Source organism: Myodes glareolus, chromosome 14, assembly GCF_982192425.1.
Source record: "Myodes glareolus chromosome 14, mMyoGla1.1, whole genome shotgun sequence".
In the NCBI taxonomy this organism is placed as follows: Eukaryota; Metazoa; Chordata; class Mammalia; order Rodentia; family Cricetidae; genus Myodes; species Myodes glareolus.
In genome coordinates, this window is record NC_142039.1 from 77,216,708 (window position 1) to 77,233,594 (window position 16,887).

The 16,887-nt window shown below is 46.0% G+C and overlaps 1 protein-coding gene across 6 annotated transcripts in view; it reads left to right on the plus strand.

Annotated features, from left to right (window-relative positions):
- Positions 1-16,887, plus strand: part of Aopep (aminopeptidase O (putative)) — a 272,203-nt gene that overhangs the window by 242,557 nt on the left and 12,759 nt on the right. For all 6 annotated transcript variants that reach the window (XR_015734915.1, XR_015734916.1, XM_087896652.1 and 3 more), the window contains one exon: positions 7,503-7,619. Coding sequence is in view for 4 of the 6 variants with exons in the window: in XM_087896652.1 (XP_087752778.1) it covers positions 7,503-7,619 (117 nt within the window). In the remaining 2 variants the exon portion in view is untranslated. Of the gene's footprint in view, positions 1-7,502; positions 7,620-16,887 lie in introns of those variants that run through there.

Genomic DNA, 16,887 nt, shown 5'->3' on the forward strand with positions numbered 1-16,887 from the left:
GTCCTTCTTGTCCCTTTTATTATTAACTCTAACATGTGTTTGTGGCTGAGGTTTTTTTTTTCCACTGTAAAGTTTAATCCTTGTTAGCGAGTTTAGCACGGAAGTCAAGCAAATGGAACAAGCTCTCATGGAGCCCCGTGCTTTGCTAATCCTGGGCTGCTCTCAGCCTGGTCCATTGCATCTGAAGACATTGGCGTCATCACCACACAGTGCTGGCAAAGCCTTCTAGGTCGTGCATTTGAATTTGAATTCTTTGAATTTGTTCTACTTTAGAAATGAGGATTTTCTGTTCTGAACCTTTTTCTGTAGCTCTCTACCCATCTGCTCTCAATAGATTCATTCACACCTTAAATTGTTTATTGATGACTCTCCTTGCAGACATTGTTACCCTATTATTTCTTCTTGCCATGTTGGACACTGAATTCTTCCTAATAAGCATTTGAGTATGAAATTCAGGAATAGGTGGCACATGAAACAGATGTGGTGGTTTCAGACTATTAGAAATTTGCTTACATATGTCTGCTCTCAACAGAAGCTAACAGAGTTGTATTTGAGCGCACGTTGTCCTGTTTCAGCTTGAGGATTCCAGCTTTCATGATATAGCTCTGAAGCCGGCGTTCTCTGCAGGAGGTGGGCTGTTGTGCTCATTAACCCTCATTCAGAGAAAACTCACGTTCCAGGCCAACTGCAGCCCTTGCTCTGTGAGCATGAGTGTCTCACCTGTACAGGAGGCAGAACTACATGAAACAAAGTCAACTGGGAAGGCTCTGGTGTCAGCTTGGTTACGTAGTGAGAGCTGCACATCTGTGATGAAGCTGCTCAGGTGGTCTCACTCTGACAGAGTAATATGGGAAGTTAGAGAAATAGAGGACATTTCTAGGCTTGAGTAGATTTATGGTTTAACTATGTTTTCTCATGGGTCAAAAAAATTAGAGTGTGCTTGAAAACTCTCCTGACATTCCAGAGTATGTGATCATTAGGGCTTGGCTTTGTGTGTATCTACAAGCATTTGGAATACTTAATATTCTTCCAGCTTTTAAACTTTATTCTCTCTGTGTGTGTATGTGTGTGTGTACACATATGTGCCATGACTTGCATATAGAGATCAGAGGAACTCACGGTTCATGCCTTCTCCTTTATATGGATCTGTGGATTGAACTCAGGTTACCAGACTTGCACAGTAAATACCTTAAGCTGTTGAGCCCTGGTTGCACAGAAGTGGTATTTTCTATTTAACAATAATGTCACTGACTTAAAGGCAAAAGTTCTGAAGCCAAAACATGGAAGATTTCTGTGTGCGCAGGGGGGAATTACCGTAGCTAGGCCTGCTCTTTAGAGGCCCTCGCCACTGCCTGTCTGGTACTTGTTCATCATTGCCTTCACAGACTTAGATTAGGTTGTAGTCTGAGCTTCTTCTTAAAATATACATTCTCTCCGTTAATTTATCAGGAAATATATGCAGCAGGGTTTAAGAAAATTATTTCAGATTAAGGTATAGACAGAAAAAAAAGGACCAAGTGTCTTATATGGGTGACTCAAAATTTGACTGGGTCTTCCTTAATTTTCTTCTAGGTCTTTAGAAGAAAGACCTTATTTTACTTGTCCTAGAAATGTGACTAGATGGGTAGAGTGCTTATTGAGCATGTGCATATGTGCATTCACACACACACGTGCACACACACTCACACGCTTCTGGTATGGTGGCACATGCTTATAATTCCAGAACTCCGGAAGTGGGAACTTCAGAAGTTCACTGTTAATCTTTGTTACATAGTAAGTTTCAAGCTAGCATGAGTTACATCACAACCTGTCTCAAAAAGAAAAAGAGAAATGTAGCATTTACCCAAATGCAGCCTTTGTCTACATTCCATTTTGATCTTGCTATACCCAGAAGCAGCCCCTACAAAGTATCACATGGTGTAGCTGTAACACTGATTTTACATCAGAATCCTCTGAAAGTTTTAACAACAGCATATTTATTCACATGCTAGGCTTTACATTGAGATAAATTTGCATATAACAAAAAATTTAGAGCTAGAAAACATCCCTATAAATTATAAATTAGAAGGTCAAGTTCATCAAAATTTACATATACATTCAAGACTAGTTCATCAGTCGTTGCATAAACTGTGGGTGAATTAGGTCAGAGTATTGAAGTAAGCAACAAATTTCAATGGGGGAAAATCTGAACACAAGAAATTGAAAGTAGTTTCTGATACTTAAAAGTTCTGTTCTTTGGAAATCGTTCGGCTAAGGAGAAGACGGCCTGAAGCACCGGGGCTTCTCTGAATTGATTCTCCCCAGAAGCATGAATTGGGGGGAATGTTTTCCACCCCCTGTCCCATTATTGTGGGTCTGGCAGATTCCAGGCAGGCAGACATGAAAACCTCAAGCATCTCTTGTGAGATCCTTGGGAATTTTCAATTTGAGCGTTTAGAGTGATTTAGTTTCTAAAATATGTAATAGCATAAAATATTAGTATACACATGGCTGCAGGATCCAGCTGACACATGGTCTGGTTCACGTAGTTCACAGAACACACAGAACATACTTTCTGTCACACTGTGTATAGATTGGATATTACTTATATCAGAGGCTAAAATCATAGCACATTGACTCTCCCATCTGGAAACCGGAGGATTTCTCTGTACCTGCTCTTTGTGGCTCCTGCGTTCTTTCACCTTGTAGCAGTTTGGAAGAGCTGTTATCAAAGCATGGCTTAGACATTCACCTATCATCTCAAGCCGTTAGTAACGTTTCCCACGTTAGAGTGGGGCTGCTGCAGTGATCACTGAAAAGTGTGGCTATGGGGTTATTTCTGAAGATGCTTGATAACTCAAAGTAACCGATGCTACCATAGGAATCTTTGCCTGTTGGTTGATTTCTGTGGTTTGAAGCAACAGTATTTTCACTTTTCATTACTGAATAACCTCCATTTACAGCAGCCTCCAGTTTTACTCTCAAAATAGTGCAGGCAGAATTCACGGTCCGTATTCTAGTCTGTGTTTTGTTCTTGAAAATGTGATTAGAGCAAAAGCCCGTGCAGAGAACAGGTTTTTCTGCTGCCTGCAGTAGCAGCAGCGACAGCAGCCCTGATTTCTCTTTAAGTTTCTAATGCATGGAAGACAGGTTAGTTCTGTCCTGAAGTCCTGCCGACACCACCCTTGAACTCCGCCTGTTGGTGGTGCCGCCTCAGGAAGAAGGAGCCCTCTCCTGTCCGGCAGAGACCTGGCTTCCTCCTGCTCCTGCTCCTGCTTCTGTTTCTCTCTGGACTGTCGGAACTTTCTTGATTATATTCGTATCTTGAATCTTCTGCTAGTGAAAATCACTAGATGGAGTTGTGTTTTAAGGCTCAGAGCAATGTTGGTCTTCCTTGGTTCCATTCATGTGTCTCATCGGTGCCAGGCACCCATGGACCTGAGTGGGTTGTCTTGGGGCCTGCAGAGTGGTGGTTGTGTTTCCTGGAAAAGGTGGCAAGGAATTTTCCAGATTCGGAACGCCTCATAAAATGAAAGGTGTTTTCTATCTGTGAGGTCACCTTTCACCTTCTACACGTGACTTTCAAAGGCCAACAGCTCACATTCTGCCTTGGCCCCTGCTTGGATTGAATTTCAGCCAGCAAGTCTCCAGCCTACAGGAGAATTTGAGATTTTTCTCCCTCCCCCATTTCTTCTGTTTTGTTCTGTGTAAACAGTTCCTGCCGAAGTAACATAGACAAATATAGCAGAGAATGCTTTTCTGGAAGATGCATGCTCCCAAAGCATTTTTTAACCATTTTTGGGAAGAATTGATCTTTCTGTGTGTTTCAGACAGACTGTGAGGAGGGGAGGCTGTCGCTATAATGGAAGTGACATCATACATTATTGCCCCATTGATCCGCTTTTAGTCTCCAGCCAGGATAAAAGGAAATGGCACCAGGGAGGAAGCATGCTTCATTTCGGCTCAGATCCCAGAGTGATAATGGGGTAATAATAGAACTCACGCCACTGTCAGTCTGTGGCTGCATTAGTCTCAGGCTCACTCCGTCTGGAGCTGCACTGACTTCCTTCCTCATGCCGGCCTCTGCTGTGCACCAGCTGGGCTGCAAAGGAGGGGCTCGGGGCTCCCCTGTCCTTCAGCACATGCCAGCTGCAGCCCTGATGTTTGTGCCTGTGGACTCTTCATGGTGAGACTTGCATCTGTGGCATGTCTGATTTGAGGGTAAACTGGCTTTTCTGATTGTGTTGTGCTGATGGGAGGGAGGGAAGGTGGGGGCTGCAGTCGTGTGGATTGTCTCGGGAGCTCAGAGGGACATCCGCCCCTGCCTCCTGGAAGAGCCAGAGTTTGTTTCTTTTGTGCCGCTTATACTTGCGAATGGGGGTCGGGGATTGGAAATTTCACATTTTCTCTCCAGGAAACTTTAAAACAGTTGAAAGTTGTGCCGCTTGTCTCCGTTTTTAACTCTGCAGGGGAACAAATGAAGCTAACTTTTTTTTTGTACATTTCTTCATAATTAATGACTATGAAGTCTCCAATGTTTATGGCAAGAGTACAGACTTCCACAATTAACAAATAGTGTTTGTACTTGCCTGACTTCCTGTTGCTTGTTTCTTGTGTTCGTTTGAATCAGTTTTACAGGCCTGTGTGGTTCTTTCTTTTCAAGAGCCCTCATGATCTGGGCGTCTCGTGGTCTTATTTTGTCTCAAGTTTCCTGGGCAGAGGTCTTATTATAATACCGAGGTGTTCCCATTGTGGAAATAATAACCTTATCATAGATCCTTGTTTGTGAAATGGAAGAATTTTCTCTCCTCTTGCAACTGAATTTCGAGCATGAGTTGTCAGCCCCAGCCAGAAAGGCAGATCTTGTGGAAAACATTTCAAGTTGGCATCCCGGGGGCCCGATGCTCACCAACATGGGCTCTTTTCTGTTTGTTTTTCTGTTTGTTTTGTTTTTCTCGATGGCACCATAATACAGCTGACACTGTCTGTCTCCTGCAATGCCTCAGTGATAGCACACAATTGATCCCAAAGATATATGAAAGTCATTTGATTTCTACGTGGTTGGGAGTGCGATATTCCCCTGTGCCAGCTGCCAGGACTGCCCACTGTCCAGCATTGCCTCCCAGCACATTTGCAAGTACTCGAGATCTTTCAGTCTCTCTGTGAACATTTATCATGTGTTACAACTTTTCCATTGCAGGATGGCTTGACAGGGAGCAAATACGTATTTTACAAAGTTCACTCTATTAAAATACTTTTGCTTTAATGCATCCTCTTCTCAAGCCTGTAATCCTTTTTTGTGTATAATATTTACTTGTGAATGAATGTTAGTTTATTATCTGTGGCTGAAAACAGCATTAGGCCACGAGTTTGTCTCTACTTTCTTCATTGTTTAGAGGCTACATTTTCCCATGACTTGGAGAGCCAGGTGGCTGCAGGTTGTTTACTAATGGAGTGCTTTCTCCAAGTCCGTTCTACAAAGGCCAGACTAGCAGAGATCTCCCAGCATTAAAGGAGAAATGTTCAGCATGGCTGTGCCTTCTGTCCTGCCCACCTCCGAACAAGTCAGCACTTGCATGAGGGCGTCTGTACCTTCCTGAATGACGGAGGGTGGAATCCTTGAAGGGGTGGGCACCCTCACTCTTTCCCGCCTTTTAATTAGAGCCAGGTAAACTAGGAAACAGCCCAAAGGGTTGAGTGCATGTGCCCTCCTCCTGCCAGCCCTGCTGCCGTCTCCGCTGTCAGTCTTAAAGTAGGGGCTTAGTTCTGAATGTTTCCATTGCCTCAGTTTTGAGACGATGAAAGGTTTCCATGATCTTCTGATTCTGTTTGTGTGCAGATGTGAGCTCTCTGCTCAGAAGGAAAACAGCACACAGGTGTCGATCCAAGCATTTTGTCTGGCTCACATGTTAGCAGTTCTCACTCTTTAAATGGAGTTGTGTTCAGTGTTTGAACCCAGGATGGATATGGTCAGGTATATGGGTGACGTTAGCCACTGCAGCAACAAAACCTAGAGAAGCAGTGGGTGACTTGAGGGGCCTCAGCTAAGGACCCGGGGCAGACACTGTGCGGGACGGTGTCTGAGGTGTGCAGTCTCTAGAGAAAGGTACACTCAAGGCCTTGGGCTGACAAGTTACGGCTTCCCTGGAAATGCCAACGCTGCTGTTAGGTCTAATGGGGTCTGGTGGGCGGCCAGAAGGAAGAGGACCGGAGAGACATGCCCCAGCCAGGGCTCTCAGTGGTGGAAAGGAGGCGCCTCTAGGAAGGATACTCCACTGGTGCCTGGTCAGGAGCCCAAATCTGTCCATGGTATAACCATAGGTAGAGAAAAACTACATATTAAATACACCGAGGAACCAACGCTGGGCACTGTGCTGCCTCTGGGAAAACGAGTTCATTAAGATTTAGGGTGAGACAGAAACATTAGAAATACTAAATGTGACAGCGCACCCCTGTAATCCCAACACCCCAGGGGAAGCAGAGAGTTCCAGACCAGCCAGGCTAGAAGAGGGAGGGAGGGAAGGAAGGGTTGAGAGAGAGATACTTTCTTGGTGAGACTACCCAGTGTGTTCACATTGCGGAGAAGGGGGTGGTTCAGGCAAAGTATTTTAGGTCAAAGGGGAGAGACGAGAAGAGAAAAGCGTTTTGGTAAGTTATCATCTTTTGTGTGATAGAAGTTGTTAGTTAAAATCCTGGTGTTCATAGGCACCTCTGCTGGCCCAGCATTGGACCCCAGAAGTTTGATTTGCTCAGGATCGTCAGGCATATCTAGGCCTGTGGGATTTGTGTAAGTAATTGTAAAACTCTGATTTTAGGATGAACCTTTTTCAGTCAGTACAGGTGTACCTTGAGTTTTCTCTTCACTCTGCTGCTGGTTTGAGATGGCCCGGCAGGGCGTGGCTTCTGCCTGAGCAATGCTGTTGTTTGTCCATGGCTATTCTGTTTTGCCATTGTATTGCACACAGATGCCCCCCCCCCATTGCTCTTAGCCATTCTCCCAGCGACTTTGGTGTGAAAGCTCTCTGAGTACTGAGTGAGACAGACTGTGTGTACTTAGGTGTGTCCATTGCTGTGCGTTTGCTTGCCTGCAGTCTGTAAAGTGCATTTTAGTATCTTAAACTCACAGGTTAAAAATAGACTCCTCATGAAGGGGAGGGGCTGTGAGAGGAGGCAGTTGTTACACTGTGTTTATTTTTCAGGGTTCAACAGGTGCCTTGCAGGCTTAACATGGTTCAGAAAAGAAATCTGAACCTACCTACTTATGGTAACTCCTGTGGATTTGCCTAAGGTTGGATAATCTCTTGAGTCCTTGTCTAGCCGGAAACATTTTGTGGCGTATGCGATCTTTGGGGCTGCAGAGAGTATAAACCTGATGTCCGAACAAAGTCAGCACCCGCACACTCCATCTTTCAGACATAGAACCGTTCCTGAGTTACCCTGGCTTTGCTCTCCTTGCTCAGAACCCTGTTTTTAACTTCTTGCTGGGTCCATGATGTTTCAAGGGCTGGTTTTTTTGTCCGCAGCTTTCTCCGGACCAGATCGTCTTGCTTTTGGAGTGTCTCTTAGAGCAGAAGAGCCTGAGCCCCCAGACACTGCAGCGCCTCCAGCAGACGTACCGCCTCCAGGAGCAGGATGCCGAGGTAACAGTTCAACCCGTGTGCCCCCACTGCTGGGAAGACAGATGAGCTCACTGCTGGCTTTAGTTTGATGCCCTGTGCCAGTCAAGGACTGGTCTTCCAGAAGCAAGTAATCAGCTCCTGCCTCCTCCAGTATTCCCCGGTGATCACTTGTAATTGTTGGAGGCCCAAGATTTCCCTCCTATGGGTAAACCATGAAGATAGTACAAGCTTCCTAAAAGCTTGAGCAACAGGGTGGAGTCATTTGAATTAAGACTTGGGCGGGTCATTTTGTGCTCTGGTGGTGCCGCCTTTCCCTTGCTCATTAAGGAAACTCAGCTCAGATGTGTGGGAGCATCCCAGCTGCATTCAGCTAGGACAAGAAAGAAGCCATGTGTAAAGGAAATGAAAAACGAATCTAACAGCCATGGTTTAAAAAGTACAATTGGATACTTGTGGTGAAGCAGTGATGTGAGCCTCAGTATCGTGTAGCTTATTCAGAGTGCAGTACAGATCCTATGTGGGTTCCAGCTTTGAAAAATACAAAGTCATAAATATTTAATATATTTAATCATCCTAAGGGGGGAAAAAAGTTCAAAGAGAAATGGTCTTTGACACAGCGCTCTAAAATGCAGAGACTATAAGAAAACCAGCTCTGAGCTTTCTGTACACTTCAGCCTCTGGCACCTGGGCTGTTGGGCACTTGAAACTTGGGCCCCTCGCATGGGAAATGCACAAAATGAGATGCATGTGGCACAGTGGTGGTTTCAGGCTCTCTCTTCAGCACATTATAGTTTTGAGCTTCTGTTTTAGATATGCTGGCTTTTCTAGTGGTTTTCAGAGTTAGTAAAGTGGGTTACACTGACAAAAACCGATTTCTTAGTAGCTCACTGGGAAGGTGACTTTGTTACATAGTTTCCAAGTCCACAGATTTAGGAGTAATTGAAAGAAGCCCCTGGGGAGACACTGGCAGTCCTTAATACCTATGTATAGATCAAACGGGCAACTGTTGTGTTTGTTTCTGCTCTTGGCCCTTTGTTTATCAGAGACTCCAAATGCCAGACTTATTTTTAATTAGTGTCTCAAAGACCTTTCTATTTATAGGCAGAGGGTTATGTTTTGACGGGGTTGAATTCCACTGGAGTAGAGATGGGTGGGAGGGTACGAGCAGGTGCTAAACACCTGTCCCTTGGTGCCCAGAATCCGTGAAGCTCTCAATCCTGTTTTCCTTCTTCCTGTTGGCATGTGATACATCCTGTCTTACCTCGGAGTCTCATATAGTTACTGTGTATCATCACATAAACCTTTGAGAAGGGAGTAGGTATCTCCCTTTTTTGTAAATATCAAAAAGCTATCTTACTGCCTGAAGACAGGACACTTGGTTCTGCTGTGATACTCGGTGGCCAGGTGAACTGAATGTTCGTGGCACCCTTCACACAGATGTGATCTGACTGTAGCGTGCACACTTATCATCTATACACTGAGAAGGAAGTGGGGCACACAGGCCAGGCTCACCCTTAGGAAGCTTAGCTTTCTCAGCTCACTAAGTGAGCCAGTGGCCTCAGCCAAGAGCTGTGAAGGACTGCCACACAGAGTGAAGCTGGCTGCTCTCTAAGCCAGGTATTCAAGAAAGACCCCACAGAGGAAGCAACATTGAGCCAAAGGATAAGAACGGAAGTGTAGATACAAGACCAGGATGATGTGTAGACTCAGAACCTGTCAGGGTAGTGGCCAGCAAATGATTTTTTTGTCCCAATGCAGGGACAGAACATTCACAGTTCAGGAGGTCTCGTGGTTTCTGTAACATCTAACTTTGCTGCTGAGGCATAAATAAATAAATAAATAAAATCAAAACCCCCAAACACACTTGGGCATCCATGGACAAATGCCACTGTCAGCCAGGGTAAGTTGTGATCGACCTAAAACCTGGGCCTCAGTAGAATCAGCAAGTCTCAGGACTGTCGCCATCGCTGCCCCGTCACCTCCTATGGCCGTCTGCAGCTGCTGCCCTTGTCTGGCCTGTGGATTGAAACCCATGGACTCAGGGCTTTGGACTGAGCAGGAGCTGCACTTAGTGTGGCTGTAGGTTCCCTGTGCTGCTGACTTCTCTTTACTCGAGTTCCCGTGGGGAAAATCACAAAAGCAACAAGATGTTCAGCCACAGGCTGTTTTCTAGCAGCTCCATTGTTCAAGTGACTTCTGGTCAATAAGTGGCAGGAATTAAGTTGAGCCATCACCAACTTTGATTCGGAGGGACAGACACTCCTTAGGAGAAAGCACTGTACTTGGTGGAAACATCTTGAGTCTTCTGACTTGGTTCTCACTATTTCCCTGTAACTGAGCAAGCAAGGGAGTTTCTTCTAATGGTCAGGGTTCTCAAATACGGAATAGGTAGCAGTCACTTGAAAGATGGCCAAAGAGACCTCTGTAGCCGAATGTGTGCTGAGCATCCCTGGAAGAAGAAAGAGCGAAGTAAATTAGGCTTCTGAGGCTCAGTGCAGGTCTCTGTCCACGATTGTGGGGAGACCTGCTGAGAGGTTGCCCCATTCTGATTTGCCTGCTAAAATCCCGTGTTTCCGGGCAAGGTTGAGAAAGGAGCCTGCTGCTGCTGCCTTGTGCTCCCGCTGGCCATGCCCTCACGACAGTGCAGTGCACACACACCCCAACCTCATCTACAGCCTTGTGGGGGTGAGGCAGCTCAGGGTAACCTTAGCTTCGTACCCCTCCTTTTCTCTGAGCCACCTGAGCTGCTCTTCTTGCTTGCCCTTGCTCTGTTGGTGAGAACTCCGTGGTGTGTTACACCTCAAGGCTGCTGGTATTGCTTTGGGAGATTTGTGCGTCAAGGGTTGTCAGGGCCAGCTCCGCACTTCGTTCCGGATTGTGTGCCACCTTTCCTTCCCTTCAGAAATTGCTATGAGAGGAGGGGGCACAGCAGATCCAGATCTTAAAGGAAGCACACAGGCAGGACCAGTGAAGTAATACCGTGACTCTCATTGTTCTGGGCCACCCTGTGTCAACTGCAGGGCCACCTTGGTGTTTCTTGACCTAGAAGGTAACAGAATCCTATGAGTTGGGTGCCTTTTACACACAGAGCCAGAGCTACCAGTCAGCCTTGGGTCAGAGTTCCTTCTCCAGGAATGAAAACAAACTGTTGAGAAATAGTCTAGAAAAGCATTCGTCTGCAGTCCTGTGTGATACTCAGATAAAAAGCTATAAAATTTTAAGTATATACTGGACAGCTGATTCTAGGATAAACAGCCTTATGTAAGATCCCTCTTAAGGGCTGATAAGATGGCTCAGCAGTCAAGGTGTCTGCCACCACGCCTAAAGACTTGAATGCCATCACTAGGATCCACTTGGTGGAAGGGAGAAACTTGGCTCTTAAACATTGTCCTCTGCCCTCCACAGTGTGCCATGATACACATGATTAATAATACACATGCGTGTATACACAGATAAATATATGCATGCGCATATACATAGATAAATAATACACATGCACATATGTACAGATAAATGATACACATGCGCATATACACAGATAAATATTACACATGCGCATATGCGCAGATAAATAATGCACATGCGCATATACACAGATAAATATACACATGCGCATGTACACAGATAAATGATACGCATGCGTATATACACAGATTAAATAATACACATATAAATATACACATGCGCGTATACACAGATAAATAGTAATGTAACCTAGGGACTAGAGAGCTAGATTTGTTAGAACAGTTGCTGCTATTGCAGAGGACCTGGGTTCAGGTCCCAGCACCACAGCAAAGTCCCCTAAACACCCCAGTTGGTTTATGTGGTTCACCTATGCCTGTTTTAATCATGGACTTCTAATGTACATACACTCAGGCAAAAACAGACATAAAAATGCAACAAATTTTAAAATGGAATTATAAAAATATTTTTTGATCCCCTTTAAAATAATGAGTTCCCTATATTGCCTTAGCAAGTGTCTTAAACTGGAAACCTGACCTATGGTAGAGGATCCATGGTCTTCCTGGGTGTCTGCCTGCCCTACCAACCCCATAGCTCACTTCAGGCAACTCCTGTGTGAGGCCGCACTGAGCGTTTTAGACCAGGACATACCTCGGTCTGCAGCATCTCCAGCACTTGTCTGTCTGTCTGTCTGTCTGTCTGTTTGTTTTATATACTGGAGAGAGGGAGATAAAGATACAGGTATATTTTGGAAAGCAAGGAAGCAGCATCTCATTGCCTTGTGTGGCCAGTGACCAGCGTGGCCAACACTGTAGTGGTCCCGCTCTGTCGGCACTGGCAGCACCAGTTCATCTCCTCTGCGACATGAGAGGACGGAGTGTGAGCTCTTTCTGGTCACCCCCAGAGTGCAGGAGGCAGGAACATCAGGATGAGTTCCCAGCCAGCTTGGGCTGCGCAGTGAGACCCAGTCTCAAACTACCAAAAACACAAAAACAAACAAAAAACAAAAAATGGAGGTGAGGGTGAATGAAACCAGGATGAAATAGGAATAAGAACTGGGTACAGTGTTAGCACCTTTTATCCCAGCACTTGGGAAGCAGAGGCAGTGGATGTCGGTGAGTTCCAGGACAGCCTGCGCTGAGGGCCCGCTGAGGGATTTATTTCTGACCACTGCTAGCTGGAGCCTTGATGAAATGACCTCTACTCTGGGGCTTCATGTCTGATTTTGTTTTCCTTGGAAACTGTGTAATGGTCAAGTGTCAGCATGGCCCAGCAGATCAGAGTCCTCAGCTAGAATCCGCACTCCACAATGGCTAGGGTTCACCAGCGCTCCAGACTCTTGGGGACAAGGGTGAAGGTCACAGAGCCTTCATTTCCTGGGAATTAAAATGAAGCTATAAATACTTTCTTCATGGAACTGTCAACAAGGTAAGATGAGGAAACATGGGACCATGTTGTTTTCTGGGCTGTCTTGCCAGGGTTGAATCCAGGACTTTGTGCATGCCAGTCTCTTGCTCGGTCCCTGAGCCATAACTCAGCTGAGCGTGCCCGTTGGTTAATGTGGTTTCTCTTCATTGGAAAGCTCTTTCTTAGCTTTTGACAGTTTATATTGTCTCTCTTTAGTTCTGTATTCTTTGTTTTCATAAACTGAGGGAGAAAGATGGAAAAGCTCAGCCACTGGGTGTGTGTTGTCTTCTGCCTGTGACAACCCTTTTACTTGTGGTCACAGAATTCCTGGTCTTTGGGTCAATGATTGGTTGGCATGTGTTTTGCCCCTGGGGGTGGGGGATGAGGTGGGGGTGGGGATGGAGTGGTGATGGGGTGGAGGTAGAAATACTCCAAATTAAGGTTTGATTCCTGCTCCCCACTTTCTGATCCTTAGCATCTCAGGCCTTCTGTATATGAGGTTCCCTCTCTCCCATTGTAGGAGTCCAAATGTCTCTAGCTCTTGGCCAGCTGTCTCCTAAGGGGCAAAGTCCCTGTTAAGAAGCCCTGTTCCAAGACAGCAGTGGGTTCAGAAAAAGGCAGTTTTTAAAATCTCACGATGAATTGTCTAGCCTTTGATGACTAACAATCTAGAGTATGTGAACCACAAAGATGGCTGTCGGGATTTAGGGGCCACCTGAAACCTGGTCTGCCCACCCAAAGCTTTCAAGAATGAAGAGGTGGATTCTTCTGATAGAAGAGAAGATGTGCAGATGAATGAGACTGTGCACTGATACAGGACGCAGGGAGAATCGCTGTAAGCATCTGTTGCACTTCCATTGCAGCCTGTGGAGAAGCATGCAGTTGCTCACAGCCCCTTCTCTGCATCGCTGGCTGCGTCGGAGAGCCTGGCTAGCCTCATCAGGGGCTCTGGGTCTCCCTGCCCCAGCAGAGTTTAAATAGTGTGGCGAGGCAGAGACTGACCCTACTAAGTACATGTGTGCCTCCTCATTGCAGCCCTTGGTTTGAGACAATCCTCCGCACGCAAGCTTCGCACTAAGACCTTGGCACCTATGGTCCTGCCCTCTGAGTAGAAATAATGCCAAAGTATCAGCTACCTCTGCACAGTTGCTGGTGACCTAAACTCGATACCAGGTGACTTGAGGCAGGTTTTCAGACTGAACATAAAACAGGAGAGTGATGTAGACTATTGGATGGTGGTAAGGGAACTGGTATCCAGGGCGGTAATTAAGGTTGGGTGTGGTCTTTAATCCAAAAACCTGGGAGGCAGAAGCAGGCAGATTTTGCAGTTCAGGGTCAGCCTGGTCTACATCTGACATCTGTCTACATCTACATTTTGGAGCTCAGAGCCAGCCTGGTGTACATCTCACAGAAAAGCTCCATGCGGACAACTCTACCATTGTCTTCCACCTGGCAGCTCACAAGTACACAGCGTTCTGAGCAGGTGACACATCTTTGTGGTGCTCAAACTCGGGTGGCAGATGAGAGACCCACGCTCCAGAATCTGAGCCTCAGGATGGAGCCTGTGGTGTGGCTCCGATTCAGTGTCTTCTTTATGAAGACCCAGGACGGTGCTTGTGAGCTGAAGCAGTTAGACAAGCCTGCCACAGCTCTGCCTCTGCCTTGCAAAGGGGCAGCGGGTGTCACATCATTCCTGAGCTGTGTCCTGTGCTCTCCCTTCCTTGTGCTTGCTTTGTAACAGTGTCTCTGCACACGAAGGCAGGAGAGTGTTGCTCAACGTTCCTTCCGGAGTTTTCTTTCTTGTTTCTCGTGTCAGTATTAACAGAAGTTTTCCATGAAAACCCAGCAACATTGTTTGTCTCCTATTTTTTCTGTTGTTTTAAACTGATGTAAAATAACAAAAGTAGAAATTTATTTTTGTTTTCTGCTGTTTGGTTTTTTTTGTTGTTTATTTTTAATGTTCGCCTATTCCTGAGACTGGAGACTTTTATTAACCAAACTACACCTCCTGTTCCTATAACTTTAAGGCCCCTGGTCGTGTCAGTGTGTGGGGTTTTGTCAGTGCTTTGTACTGAGACACACACACACACACACACACACACACACACACACACACACACACAGCGGTGGGGGGAGGGAGAGAGAGAGAGAGAGAGAGAAAACTTTAAACTCTGCTATTTCGTGGTAGTAAATTGAATAATACAAAAATGTCAGGTGTACCTTAAATGTTGCAACATGAAAGGTCCATGTTGCCAAAATTCTCCAAGTGTCTTCTCAGGCTCCTAGTGCCTATGGGAGCAGATGGCACAGATAAAATGTGAACTCTGCCAACAAGTGTGGCTCCCACAGGCCTGAGAGCTGGATCTCGTCTCTGCTTCCTTACTCACAGGCTCATGGTCTTCTCTCTTGTGGCAGGATACAAAATAGTAAAAGGCCAAGCTTACTGAAGTGGCACCAAAGATGACTCTGTGTGTGTGTGTGTGTGTGTGTGTGTGTGTGTGTGTGTTACAGTTTACATATTTAAAGTGTATAAGCCTGTGGTTTTCTAGCCCCAGAAGGACCCTAGTTCCCAATAGCTGTCACCCCAGCTCCTCAGCCACCATTGCTCAGACGTCAGTCCCGTCTGTCCCTTTAGGTTTGCTTAGCCTGAATGCTTGCGTACATAGACTCTGATCTGTGTCATGTGATACCTTGTGACTGACTTTCTTCACGTGGCAGAGGCTTCCAGGCTCTTTGTTGCTTGCAGTACGTATCAGAACTTTCCCCAGAGCAATGAATTAAATCCTGCCACTGAGCTACACGACCCTCAGCCCTTTGTCCTTGTGTTTTCCTACTGAAATGCTAGAGATTAAACCCAGGGCCACCTGCATGCGGTGCTGGGCCAGTGCTCTACCACCAAGTTTTGGCTCCAGCTCTTTTTCACTCCTTTTTATTGCCAAATATTTTTGATCTTACGAATCATGCCCCATTTGGTCAGCCCCCAGCAGCCATCATGGACGATGAGCATTTGTGTGAATGTTTCTCAGGTCCCTCGGATGGCCGCCCAGAAGTGCTAACTCTGATGGACTATTTTGAGGACCTGCCTGACTTTCTCAGAGTGGGAGAACAGTTTTATGTCCTACCAGCAACATTTGAGGGCTGCAGTTTTTCTGTGTCTTTGTCAATACACATTACTGTCTTTTTTCATCTTAGCTGTCTGGGTCTACATGCAGTGCTTGGTTGTGGTTGTTACTTGCCTTTCCCTATTTGCTGATGATTTGGGTTTGTCTTTGTCTATTTACTGGACATTGGTGTAGTACTTTGGCTTGGAGCAATTCTCTGTATACTCCCAAAGTCCCTTATCAGATTGAATCTGTCGAAGTGTCTCTCATTCTGTAGCTTGTCTTCCCATGAAAGTGGGGAGAGACTAAGAAGCATCCTTGGAAACCAGCAGCCTTTCATGGAGTCTGATTTGTCCAAGTTATTTTTAGTTGCTTGTGACTTTTGTATCAGATCTGTCATGAAACTGTATTTCCTGCATCTAACGATTCTGTAGACTCCGATCTCATTCAGGCCTTGGGTCCCCACCTCATTCCTGCAGTGTTTGTTAATTAGGAACAAGGCAAGTTCTCCTTAGTCCACCTAGTCAAGTTCCACAGTTCAAGGGCACAGACCTGTGATAGACTTCTTTGGGACTCAATCCAATCCAAAGAAATTTCCACTGTGAAAGACACTCAGCTCCTGTTTCTGTAGAACATGGCCCATGCCTCTCCCTGTTCCAGCCACAGCAAAATCCAAAGAGAACTGAAGCCCGAGAGAGACACTGAGCTAATCAGCAAGATGACCGGCCTAGGCAGTCCCCCCAGTCTTTAACATGGAGTCTTTCTTTTAGAAGTCTCTTTCTAGTTCCTTTGCAGAATATTGGAAGTAATGACCATTAAGAAGAGAGGGCACGCATGTGGTGTGGCTGGTAAGTGGGCTCAGGACACCCCCTTTTCTAGCTGGGTCTCTTCCTCCACATCCCCTTCCACTCCTCACAGTCTTCCACGAATTCCCTTTAGGCCATAGTGTCCTGGCTTTCCCAGTCTTTGCCGTGGCTGGAGGGTGCAGGAGGCGGACTCGTTCTGTGTGCTGCTCCATTCTTTCCTGGATCTCCCGTCTGAACTCTAATTCCAGAAGCTTGTGTGCTCGGGATAAGAGTAGAAACTCCTTCAAGAGAGCCTGTGGGGACTTAGGGAGACCTCCGGGTCATCGCTGCCCCTACTTGGTCCCTGTTCTTACCAGTAGCAAAAGTCCTTCATTCAGCCAAGACCAGGCACTGTGTGTTGAAAAGAAGGGACTGGCACTCTTACTTCTGACCTCAGAACATTTTGAAAGGCATCACTGCTCAGCGGGAAGTCTAGGAAGAGAAGGTGGTGACTGTCTGAATGCAGTGCAAGCC